Source organism: Myotis myotis, unplaced genomic scaffold (assembly GCF_014108235.1).
Source record: "Myotis myotis isolate mMyoMyo1 unplaced genomic scaffold, mMyoMyo1.p scaffold_m19_p_21, whole genome shotgun sequence".
Lineage (NCBI taxonomy): Eukaryota > Metazoa > Chordata > Mammalia > Chiroptera > Vespertilionidae > Myotis > Myotis myotis.
Genome location: NW_023416326.1, coordinates 3365902 through 3376947, shown reverse-complemented (window position 1 = coordinate 3376947; position 11046 = coordinate 3365902). Strand labels below are relative to the sequence as shown.

Here is an 11046-nt window from a genome sequence, read left to right as displayed (position 1 = left end):
GAACCTTCCGGTTTTATTGTTTATCAGAGCACCCATCCTGGGTGATTTTAACAGGAGTTTGGCAAATAAATATACGAGTGAAGGAGATGCTGTAAGTGGTGTCAGAGTACCCTCTATTTTGGAAGTAATAAATATTTTGAGTTTAAAAGGTGTCAAAACGTCAAACACGATGAGGAATGACTATCGACCTAACTCCAGATGCTGCCGCCACCCTCCAACTACAGGAGTAACGAAGCGAGACGGAGTTAAAAACTCGACCCCAGAAATGGACCGGGAGGCGGGGTCCTAATTAGAGCAAGAATCCAGGAAGCCAGACAGCCCTGTGTTTGCGGGAGCAGGCGGCGCAGCCGGCCGGGATCCCCGGGAGGGGGCCGCCGCCGCCGTCGGCCCCCGCCTGCCGGGAGCGTCCCCGCAGCGCTGGGTTGAGAACCACCGGGGAGGACAGCTCCCCGGCGTGGCGCGCACTGCGGAGGGGCCCCTGAGCGCGGCGGGGTGGACCAGGCCGGCGGGTTCGGGCCGCGGGAAGAATCCGCTGCGTCCCCCGCACACCCACCCTGCGGGCAGCTCGGGGCTGGCGGGGCGCCGTCCCGGGGCCAGGTCCCTGCAGGCCAGGGGACCCGCCAAGCCGCGGCGGCCCTCCCCCTCCCGCTGGCACCGCCCCGCCCGGGAGAGGAGGGTGGGGCGTCTCCGGCGCAGGTCCCGCCCACCCGTCCAAGATTGGCTTCCTATTGGTCGGAGGGCTGGAAGGGCGAGGGGGCGGGGCGTGAAGGAGGGCGGGGCCTCCGCTGGCAGCTCGCTCCCAGAAGAGGAGGATGGAGCGTCCCCGGCGCAGGCCCCGCCCCCCACGCCCAGCCTGGCTCCCCATTGGCCGGAGGGCTGGAAGGGCGAGGGGGCGGGGCGCGAGAGGGGGCGGGGCCGTCGCTGGCGGCTCGCGCCCGGGAAGGTCGGCAGGCGAGCGCTGGGTACGCGGGGCGGGCGTGGAGACGCGGGAGGCGCTGGAAGACGCAGCCGCGGCGGCAGGAACGGCGGCAGGAGCGGCGGCCCCCGGTCGCAGCCGTCACCCTCGTCTCCCGCCGCGGCCCGCAGCCGGCGGCGCCCCAGCTCCGAGTGCGCTTCCCCGGGCGCGGGGCCCCAGGCGGCCAAGACGGCGGGCCGGCCGGGCGCGGAGCGGCGGGCGCTGTGCTGCCGGCTGCGCTGGTGGGGGGCGGCGGGCCCGGGCCCCGGCGCGTGCGGCCGGGAGGCGCTGCGCGGGGCGGGCGCGCGGGCGGCGGCCGCCGGGGCGATGGCCGAGGGCGGCGGGGGCGCGCGGCGGAGGGCGCCGGCGCTGCTGGAGGCGGCCCGCGCGCGCTACGAGAGCCTGCACATCTCGGACGACGTGTTCGGCGAGTCGGGCCCCGACAGCGGCGGCAACCCCTTCTACAGCACCTCGGCCGCCTCGCGCTCCTCCTCGGCCGCCTCCTCGGACGACGACGAGCACGAGCGCCCGGGGCCCCCGCCCTGCGTCCCCGCCGCCGCCGCCGCCGCGCCGGAGCCCGAGGAGGAGGAGGAGGAGGAGGAGGAGGAGGACGGCTCGGGCTGGAGCGCGGCGCTGCGGGACCGCCCGCCCCCGCGCTTCGAGGACACCGGCGGTAAGACGCGGCCCCTTGGCGGTGCCCGGGGGTGGGGGTGCCGGGGAACCCCAGGCCGGGGACGCGTGAGTGCGGGGAGGCAGTTCCAGATGTTCCTGGGGCGGCGGGAGCGGCGGGTAAAGTGCGAGGACCCACCGGACTGCGTGGGAGGGGGTGCGACTGCCTCGCCGGGGGAGAGGAGGAAGCGAGGCGGGGCCCGCACTTGGCCATGGCGAGGGCGTGGGGGTCGGGCTCCCCTCCCCGCACTTGCTGGGGGCGTCCCGGCGGCCTGCAGGGGAGGGAAGCCAGCCCCACTCGCGGGCGTGCACCCCCAGGCTGGGTGAGAGCGGGGCTTGCCTGGGGGAGGGGACCCCGAAACCCCGACGTGGCTTGGGGAGGGGGCAGTCGTCCTGCATGGAGGGCGCTGGGCAAGCCCGGCCCAGGTGCCAGGGGCGGGGCAGGTGGCAGTTGGAGCGAGGCAGCGTCCATCCATCCACCCACGGCGTCTTCTTCCCTGGGCTGAGTTTTCTGCGTGAGAAACTTTGGCTGTTTAGGATTCTCGTGAACAAGAAAAGAGAGTGAAAGAACCGGTTTCGCTGCGTTAAGGTGTATGTATGTCTTCCAGCAGGAGGCACCTTGCCGGCCTGGTGTTCTGCTCACCACCTGGCCTGTTCCCTGGAGAACCTCGCAGGGGTGCTGGCAGAGGTGGCTGCTGCTGCTTTAAAAAAAAATTATATATATATATATATATATATATATATATATATATATATATAGTATATAATTATTTATTTCAGAGAAGAAGGGAGAGGGAGAGAGAGAGAAAGAAACATCAATGATGAGAGAGAATCACTGACCGGCTGCCTCCTGTACGCCCCACACTGGGGAATGGAGCCCGCAACCCGGTCGTGTGCCCTGACCGGGAACCGAACCCCGACCTCCTGGTTCATGGGTTGAGGCTCAACCACTGAGCCACTCCGGCCAGGCCAGATGTGGCTTCTTGAGGGCCTTTCTACTGCCTGACTTCTCAGGAGGTGAGTTTTTAAATATCACCACTTCCCCAGCAGGGGCTCGGCGGCCCCGGCCTCCCTGAGGGGTGGACACCAGTCCTTTCCCGCCGGCCTTGAGGCTTCTGTTCCTCGCTTGGTGACCGGCTGTGGCAGCCCTGGGTTCTGCAGCCGTGCTGTTGAAGGCCAGGGAGTGGTCGCACTGACCAGGGTGGTGTTGGTGGTGATGTGGCTCCTGCTATGGTTCTCCCTGATGTTGGTTCACCCAGAGGGGACTCAGCACCCCGGAGGCAGCCGTGAGGGGCCCCGGCCGGGGCCTGGCCTTGGATCTGCACCCCTCGCTGCAGCCGGCTGCTAGGCCTGCACGGCTGGCGGGGCTCCCAGCAGGGAGTGGTCTGCAAACCTCGGGCAGGCAGGCAGGCAGGCAGGCAGGCTGCAGTGGGGATGTGCTGAGCTGCAGCCCGGCTTACAGACTCCACCTTGGCCGGCAGTGCTTGGGGTGGCGAGGTTTAAAAGCATGTTCTCGTTCGGGCTTCAGCTGAGTTTTGGAATTTTCAAAGTCACATCGCTCTGTATACTCCTTTTCTTTTTATTTTTTAAAAATACTTTTATTGATTTCAGAGGAGAAGGGAGAAGGGAGGAGAGAGAGAGACATCAATGAGGAGAGAGAATCATGGATGGGCCGCCTCCCGCACGCCCCACACTGGGGATCCAGCCACAACTGGGGCCTGTGCCCCGACCGGGAGTCCACCCGTGACCTCCTGAGCCATGCTGGCCGGCTGTGCACTTCTTTTATGCCCCCTGTGTTTCCTAGTATGTCGTTAGGTCTTCCAGCCCTGGTTTGGCAGGCTCTATGCAAGGAGCGTCTGTGGTCCAGCTGGTGATCTTGGGACACTTGAAATCCATGTCCACCTGGGAGAGAACACAGCGAGTATCCCTACATCCCAGGGAAAGAGTGGAATTGGGGCCCGGCCGGTGTGGTTCAGTGGTTGAGCATCGACCTATGAGCCAGGAGGTCACGATTCCCAGTCTGGGCACATGCCCGATTGTGGGTTCGATCCCCAGTGTGGGGCGTGCAGGCAGCAGCCCATCAATGATTCTCTCTCCTCAGTGAGGTTTTTCTCTCTCTCTCTCTCTCTCTCTCTTTCTCTTTTTCTCTTCCTCTCTGAAATAAATAAAAATATATTTTAAAAAAAGAGTGGAATTGGGTCAGGTGAAGCCTAGTTAGAAGCAAGAGTCAGGAGTCTCCTGGTGTGAGGATGAAGGCACTGGAGTGCATGTAAGCGATCCTATATTTCTTAGTAACCAAAAATAGGAGGAATTCTGCAGCAGAACCGTCGAACGTAGCCACTGCAGCACTTCCATGGCCACAGAGAGCATATCATGTGGCGCTTGGCGTCAGGTTCAAATTCTGCCTCCTTCCGGGTGTCCACGGAGTTCCCACTTGGGCCTGAGACTGCCAGTCGGGCACTTGAACCAAAGATATTAGTGGTTACCTGATGGCATTCTTACCCAGTGGCGCTTTCCTGTGTGGGGGAGCTTGCTTCTCAGATCCAGCTCTGGTGAAGGACTTCCTGTCCTCCAAGGACTTCCACCCTCCCCCTGAGGGAACTTTGGGGTGAAGGTGCAGGGGTGAGGTTGATGGCTTCTTAAGCATGAACCCAGATCCCCTGAAACAATATCAGACGGTTTAGGGGGGTGAACATAGGTGCCGAAATACGTGGCCGCTCAGAGAGAGATCCTCATGGCCAGTGGCGTGGAGAGAGGGATGCTTTATTACGTGGCTGTGAGCGGCAGCCCAGCGGCTCTGAGAGCAGGGAGGGTCAGCAGAGTACAGTGTCTGCGACGCTTCCAGAGCGTGCGCGCCCCTTTCAAGGAAGGCAGCGGATCTCTCCTTTATTTTTTGTTCCCAAGTTTATTAACAGATCTCACTAGGCCAGCAGCGTGGGATGGGGAGGTAAAAGGGGGTGACAGCCCGGCTGGTGTGGCTCAGTGGTTGAGCGTGGAACCAGGAGGTCACGGTTCGATTCCCGGTCATGGCACATGCCTGGGTTGCGGGCTCCATCCCCAGTGTGGGGCGTGCAGGAGGCGGCCCATCGATGATTCTCTCTCATCATTGATGTTTCTATCTCCTTCCTCTCCCTTCCTCTCTGAGATCAATAAAAATATACATACATACATATAAAGAGAAGAGAGTGAAATTTTGATCTGTAACCTTCATAATAGAAAATTTGTAACAAATGTATGTTGCTGAGAGAAACTGATGAGGAACAGGCGTCCTGCCCACCTCCTATTATATAAACGTGCCCGTGTGTGTGTGTGTGTGTGTGTGTGTGTATGTGTGTGTGTGTGTGTGCGCGTGTGTGCGCACGTGTGTGTGTGTGTGTGTGTGTGTGTGTGTGTGTGTGACTGTGTCTGATGTGTAACTGCGTTGCTTGCGCTGGCTTTGGCTGAGTCAGGATTCTTCTATGAGAAAGAGACGAGAAGTGCCGTCTGGGAGCCCTGCGATGACCTAGAACCTGTGCAGAGAGTCCCCGTGCACCAGGGCGGGGGAGGCCCTGGGCACCCTTGTGCCTTTGATCTGCGTCCAGAAATGGGGGGGCACGTGGTGTCCAGCTGAAAGGAGGAGAGAAGGAGGCGGTGAGCATCTCCGTGGTTAAGGTTGAGACCTCTAACCGCTCTCCACACCGTCCCAGTCCTCCCAGCCTCTTCCTTCTGTGTTTTCAGTGGGTTTAGCTTCCTGGGGCAGGCTCTCCACACGTGCAGCCCACGGTGAGGGGTGCAGAGGGTCCTGTCTCCCCTTCGTGCTCCTCCCCCAGGTCCTGGCTCTGCCTGGAGTTGTGAGTTCCCGAGGGATGGCTTAAAGGCCAACACCGGTTGGGGGGGTGCCTGGCAGGCTCTTGGCCCCTGTAGAGATGGAGGGTCGGCCTGGAGCGGCAGCTGCTGCATACTGGGAGCTCGGGGCCCAGCCCTCTCCCCAACAATTTTGCCACGAACCCCCTAAAATAGCCCCCGCAAGCTGTCAGCCTCGCCCGCCCACTCTGCAGCATGCGAGCTCGCTCTTTGAAACGGCATGGGAGGCAGGCCTGGCTGCTCGCTGGGCTTCTGGCCTTCTGGTCTCTTCCTCTGAGCTGTCTGTGATTCGTTCTCTCCGAGGAGGGGAGGAACAGACAGAGCCGCAGATGCTCGGCGCTGCTGTCTGTTCTGCGTCGTCGGCCTTAGTCGTGCTGCCTGGGATCCGAGCTGTTGGCTCTTTCCATCAGAGGTCGGACTTCACGGGAGTTTCCCCCCCGTGCTCCGTGGCAGCAGCCTCTGCAATCATTCAGGGAGGAGGCACGACCTTGGGAAGCTGGAGAGGAACAGATGGCTTTGAAAATTAACACTGCTCACTGCTTTATCTTCGGAGTGCTGGTTGGTGCATTGGGTTTAAAGACTAACAAGTAAGAGGAGGAAGGTCTTTCTCTTAAAAACCAGCATTCACCAGTACCCTTACAGTCATAGGATTTAAAAATATATGTATTTCTATTGATTTCAGAGAGAGGAAGGGAGAGGAAAAGAGAGACAGAAACATCAATGATGCGGGAGAATCATGGATCGGCTGCCTCCTGCACACCCCACACTGGGGATGGAGCCTGCAACCTGGGCCTGTGCCCTGACCAGGAATCGAACCGTGACCTCCTGGTTCCTAGGTCACTGCTCAACCACTGAGCCACACCAGCCGGGCTGTAATAGGATTTATGAGCAAAGCTCCCTGGACCCCTGTCTGGGGAGAAAGGTGTTTCCTACCTGGGGCTCTGTGGCTCTAGGAATTTGAGTCCTGAATCTTGGTCGCTACAAGATAACCCTTACGAAGTGCTACGCAATGATTGGGCATGTGCCAAGCCCCGAAACCAAAGGGAGCTTCCTGGAGGAGGCATCGCTCACATGCCAGGGGAACCTGCACCCACGATGAGGACTGACCCACGTGCCAGGCTGTGCCCTGCTTCTCAGCCCTGTACAGAGAGCACAGATGGGTCTTCTGAGGCAGTGTCGGGTGGTGATGAGAAGACCGGGTTAATGATCACCGTCAACTAGTCAGGCTTGCTCATTCAGGAAAGGTGGTGCGCCCCCTCTTTTTTATAACACCTAGAACTTTTTTCAGTGAAAAAGCTTTATTTTTGCCCAGCCTGTGTGGCTCAGTGGTTGAGGGTCGACCTATGAACCAGGAGGTCATGGTTTGATTCCCGGTCAGGACACACGCCTGTGTTTCCGGGCTCGATCCCCAGTGGGGGGCGTGCAGGAGGCAGCGGAGCCATGATTCTCTCTCATCATGGATGTTTCTCTCTCTCTTCATCTCTGAAATCAATAAAAATATTAAAAAAATTAAAGACTCAGTGGGTGGCAATCTCGCTGTGTGAAAACTGGGGAATGTTTTTCTGTTCCTGAATTTTTAAGGTGACTTTCTGAGTTTAATTCATCTTCCCCCGATGGACAATTCCCAAATAGGACTCTTTCTCCAAAACCCTCGCAGCCTGAATGAAATCAAGTGACCACACAATCACATTAAAGTCTTAAGGGCTATTTTGTTTAACGTTATGAAAAGCTAATACACGGACTAATTCCACCCAGATTATAATTATGATGTAACCTAAACTCTATTATACGGCCTGGTATCATTATTTGTACTTTATAACAGTCAATTCTGAAAGGATATTCTTTCTGAAGTTACTGGGATAACTCTCTCTAGAATCAATTAAAAAAAAAAAGAGTCATTGTGCGACCACCTCGCCCTCTCTCTGTCCGAAGAGCTATTTCGTCGGGGAATCACGTTTTTTAGTGAAAGGGGCATCGATTCCCCTCCCCGTGTGCTCTGAAAGCTGTTGTGTTCATTGAGATCCAAGTTGTGCCCGTATCTCAGGAGCTCTGTCCCTCTGGATGCGGGTTCTGCTGCTTCTGACCCGTCTCGCTCTGGCTGCTGTGAGACCCGTGGGGGGGCAGGGTCAGTTTTCTATTGGGGCTCACGGCCCGGGCCTGGCAGAGGAGCACCCAGGGGTTGGGGAGAGAAAGCAGCGCTCCCGTGTGCACAGCTGACTCCTGTCTCAGCTCTGGCGGTTTCTCTACCTCTGGAGCCTGGGCGTCTAGTCTGAGCTCACAGGCCAGCACTGAGGGCGCCCCGGGGGCCCAGGAGTCTCAGGCCTCCTGGTCCTGGGGCTCCGGGCTGGTCCCTCCAGCTGGAGAGGCCCAGTGGGGGACAGAAGTGGTGGGGGGAGGCAATGTTGGGGTCACCATCTTCTCCCAAAGAAAAATGTGCAAGACTTGATCTCAGGGAAAAGAATAAAGCGCAGCCAGCCAGCATGACTCGGTGGTTGAGCGCTGACCTATGACGCAGGAGGTCACGGTTCCACTCGGGTCAGGACCCACGCCCGGGTGGTGGGCTCAATCCCCCGTGTGGGGCCTGCAGGAGGCAGCCGATCCGTGATTCTCTCTCATCATTGATGTTTCTATCTCTCTCTCCCTCTTCATCTCTGAAATCAATAAAAAATATATTAAAAATAAAGGCTCAGTGGGCGCACACCCCCTTTTACAGAGGAAACAGACTGGGAGATGCAGGGGTTTACAATCGGAAACCGTGGCGGGGCCGGAGGTGGACCAGCTGTCCGCCCGGTGTGTCTTCTCGGTCCTGTGTCTTGTTCTGAGAGAGGCGGCCTGGACCCGTGCCTGGCGTGCAGCGAGCGCTTCAGTGTCGGCTCAGTCCCAGCCCTGTCCCTTCGGAGGAACGCTGTCCCCGTGGGATGGGTGGTCAGAGATGGCATTCCTCAAACTTCCTTTAGTAGTATCCTTTTTAAAAAAAATATATATATTTTATTGATTTTTTACAGAGAGGAAGGGAGAGGGATAGAGAGTTAGAAACATCGATGAGAGAGAAACATCGATCAGCTGCCTCCTGCATACACCCTACTGGGGATGTGCCACAACCAAGGTACATGCCCTTGACCGGAATCGAACCTGGGACCCTTCAGTCCGCAGGCCGACTCTCCATCCACTGAGCCAAACCGGTTACGGCTTATTATTCTTTTTTTTTTTTTTAAAGAGTTTTCACTGCCCACTGCTTAGTAAACACTTTTATTTAAAAATATATTTTCATTGATTTTAGAGAGGGAAGGAGAGAGATGGAAACATCAATGATGAGAGAGAGAGAATCATTGACTGGCTGCCTCCCGCACGCCCCACACTGGGGATGGAGCCCACAACCTGGGCATGTGCCCTGACCAGGAATCGAACCGTGACCTCTTGGTTCATAGGTCGGTGCTCAACCACTGAGCCACACTGGCCGGGCCAAACTTACTTTTTTCAAAATTTATTTTTATTTGATTTTAGAGAGAGAGGAAGGGAGAGAGAGAGAGAGAGAGAGACACACACACACACACACTTTGATTTGTTCTCCCACTTGTTTATGCATTCATTGGCTGATTCTTGTATGTGCCCTGAACGGGGATTGAACCCACAACCTTGGCATAGCTGGACGACGCTCTAATCAACTGCACTACCCGGTCAGGGCTCTTCTGACCTTCTAACGAGGACTTGGTCTGGTGGTTGCTTGGAGGGAGACGGAAGCCATGAGGGGCAGCCTCTCCCTGAAGAGCCTCCTTCTGAACCAGGGTCCAGGACCACATGAACAGTTGCACGAAGCCCCAATGGCCAGGAGTTACCTGCGCTCTGCTGGGCTGTTACATAACTGGGGCGTATTCAGATGTTGCTGTGGCTATCATCAGAGGCTTTTAGCCTTGGTCTTTCAGGAGAGCTTAAAATTGTTTTGACCTATTTTCCGTTCTTTCTACCTGGAGATTAAAAGGCCAGATCCTCAGAGCCATGGTTTTCGGGTCATGGCTCAGCAGGGTTCTGTGACCTTTCCCCAGCCCGTGGGTCAGTGCATTAGGCACAGATGCAAGGGAGTCTGGGCTGTGTCTGGTGTGATGTCAGGTTCCGTTTGAGATTGTAAAGAACATGGGCGTGCTCTCAATCTATCTATATATCTATATATATAGCTATCTATATATCTATAGTAGAGGCCCGGTGCACGAATTTGTGCACGGGTGGGGTCTGGCCAGCCCTCCCCAATGGGGGCCCATCAGGCTGGGCTGGCTGGCTGGTCACGCCCCTGATGGGTGAGGGGGTAATCGGAGCCTGGATCAGGCTGGTTGGCTGCCGCAGTGTGCGACATAGGCACCAGTCGCTCTGGTCATTCTGGTTCCACCGTTCCGGTCGCTGGGCTTTTATATATATAGGTGTCTATATGTCTATAAGTCTATATGTATATATTTTAAAATTGACTTCAGAGAAGAAGGGAGAGGGAGAGGGAGAGGGAGAGGGAGAGAAAGAGAAAGAAACATCAATGATGAGAGAGAATCATTGATCGCCGCCACCTGCACAGCCCACACTGGGGATCGAGCCTGTAACCTGGGCATGTGGCCTTGACTAGGAATGGAACCGTGACCTCCCAGGTCATTCGTCAACACTCAACCACTGAGCTGCGCCGGCCGGGCGAGAACATGGCTTTTGAGTCAACTTCCTGAGTCTGCTCTGAGCCCAGCCACGTCCTTAAACTCTCACACTTCCCAGCCTCTACGATTCGCTCGGCCAAGTACCTTCACCTGAACCTCGGCTTTCTCTTCTGGGATAAAACACGTGATGTCCCCCCGCCCCCCCCTTGATGGGAAGGGGAGGAGCTGGCCATGTGGACAGGTGGGAAGCAGATACCCTTCCCAGCAGGTGGGGAGCGGCCAGTGGGAGGCCCAGGTGGGAGTGTGCTGGGGGGCTGGTGCCAGCAGGGCACGTGAGGGGGGGCAGGGGCTCCCAGGTGGCGGGGAGCGTGGAGGGTCTTCGGGGACCATCGTAAGGATGTGGCTTTCACCTGGAGTGCAGTGGGAGGCTCAGTGGTTCTGGCTGAGGGTGCCCTGGCCCAGTGTGACTTGTAGAGCGATGTTGGGTCCCCCCAACACTCAGGGAGGACTCGGCATCGCCTTCATCTGACGAGGTGGGGGGGAGAGAGAGGTGGGGGAGAGAGGCCGGGAGGCGTTCGGGGTGTTTTGAAACTAGAACCAGCCATGTGCCCTGATGGACTGAATGATGAGTGTTGGGGGGACCTCCAGCCATGGTGACAGAGAAATAGGCAGCCCCGCCCCCTGCCCCCAGTTCCAGTTCCCAGGGGCCTTGGGCAGGGCCGCTGTGCTGGGGTCAGCCCTGTGAAGCTGGCCAAGGCTCTTTGAACAGTTCAGAGGAAGCCAGGTTTTCACTGGGTTTGAGATCTTGGTGGGGAATCTCACGGTCCCGGGAAGCATCAATCCAGCCTTTTCCCGTAAAAGTTCGTTTCATCTTCTCCTTTGCAGTCGCGTCACTAATGAGCCAGTGGCCGGCTCCCCGCGGGCCCTGCTCGGGGCAGGCTCGGGCCTCCG

The 11046-nt window shown here is 57.8% G+C and overlaps 1 protein-coding gene across 2 annotated transcripts in view; it reads left to right on the top strand.

Annotated features, from left to right (window-relative positions):
• Window positions 1-922: 922 nt before the first annotated feature.
• PGBD5 (piggyBac transposable element derived 5) overlaps window positions 923-11046 on the top strand; it is a 29320-nt gene continuing 19196 nt past the window's right edge. For both annotated transcript variants that reach the window (XM_036354947.1, XM_036354945.1), the window contains exon 1: window positions 923-1628. In XM_036354947.1, coding sequence (XP_036210840.1) covers window positions 1283-1628 — 346 coding nt within the window. In that variant the 5' untranslated portion in view covers window positions 923-1282. The remainder of the gene's footprint in view (window positions 1629-11046) is intronic.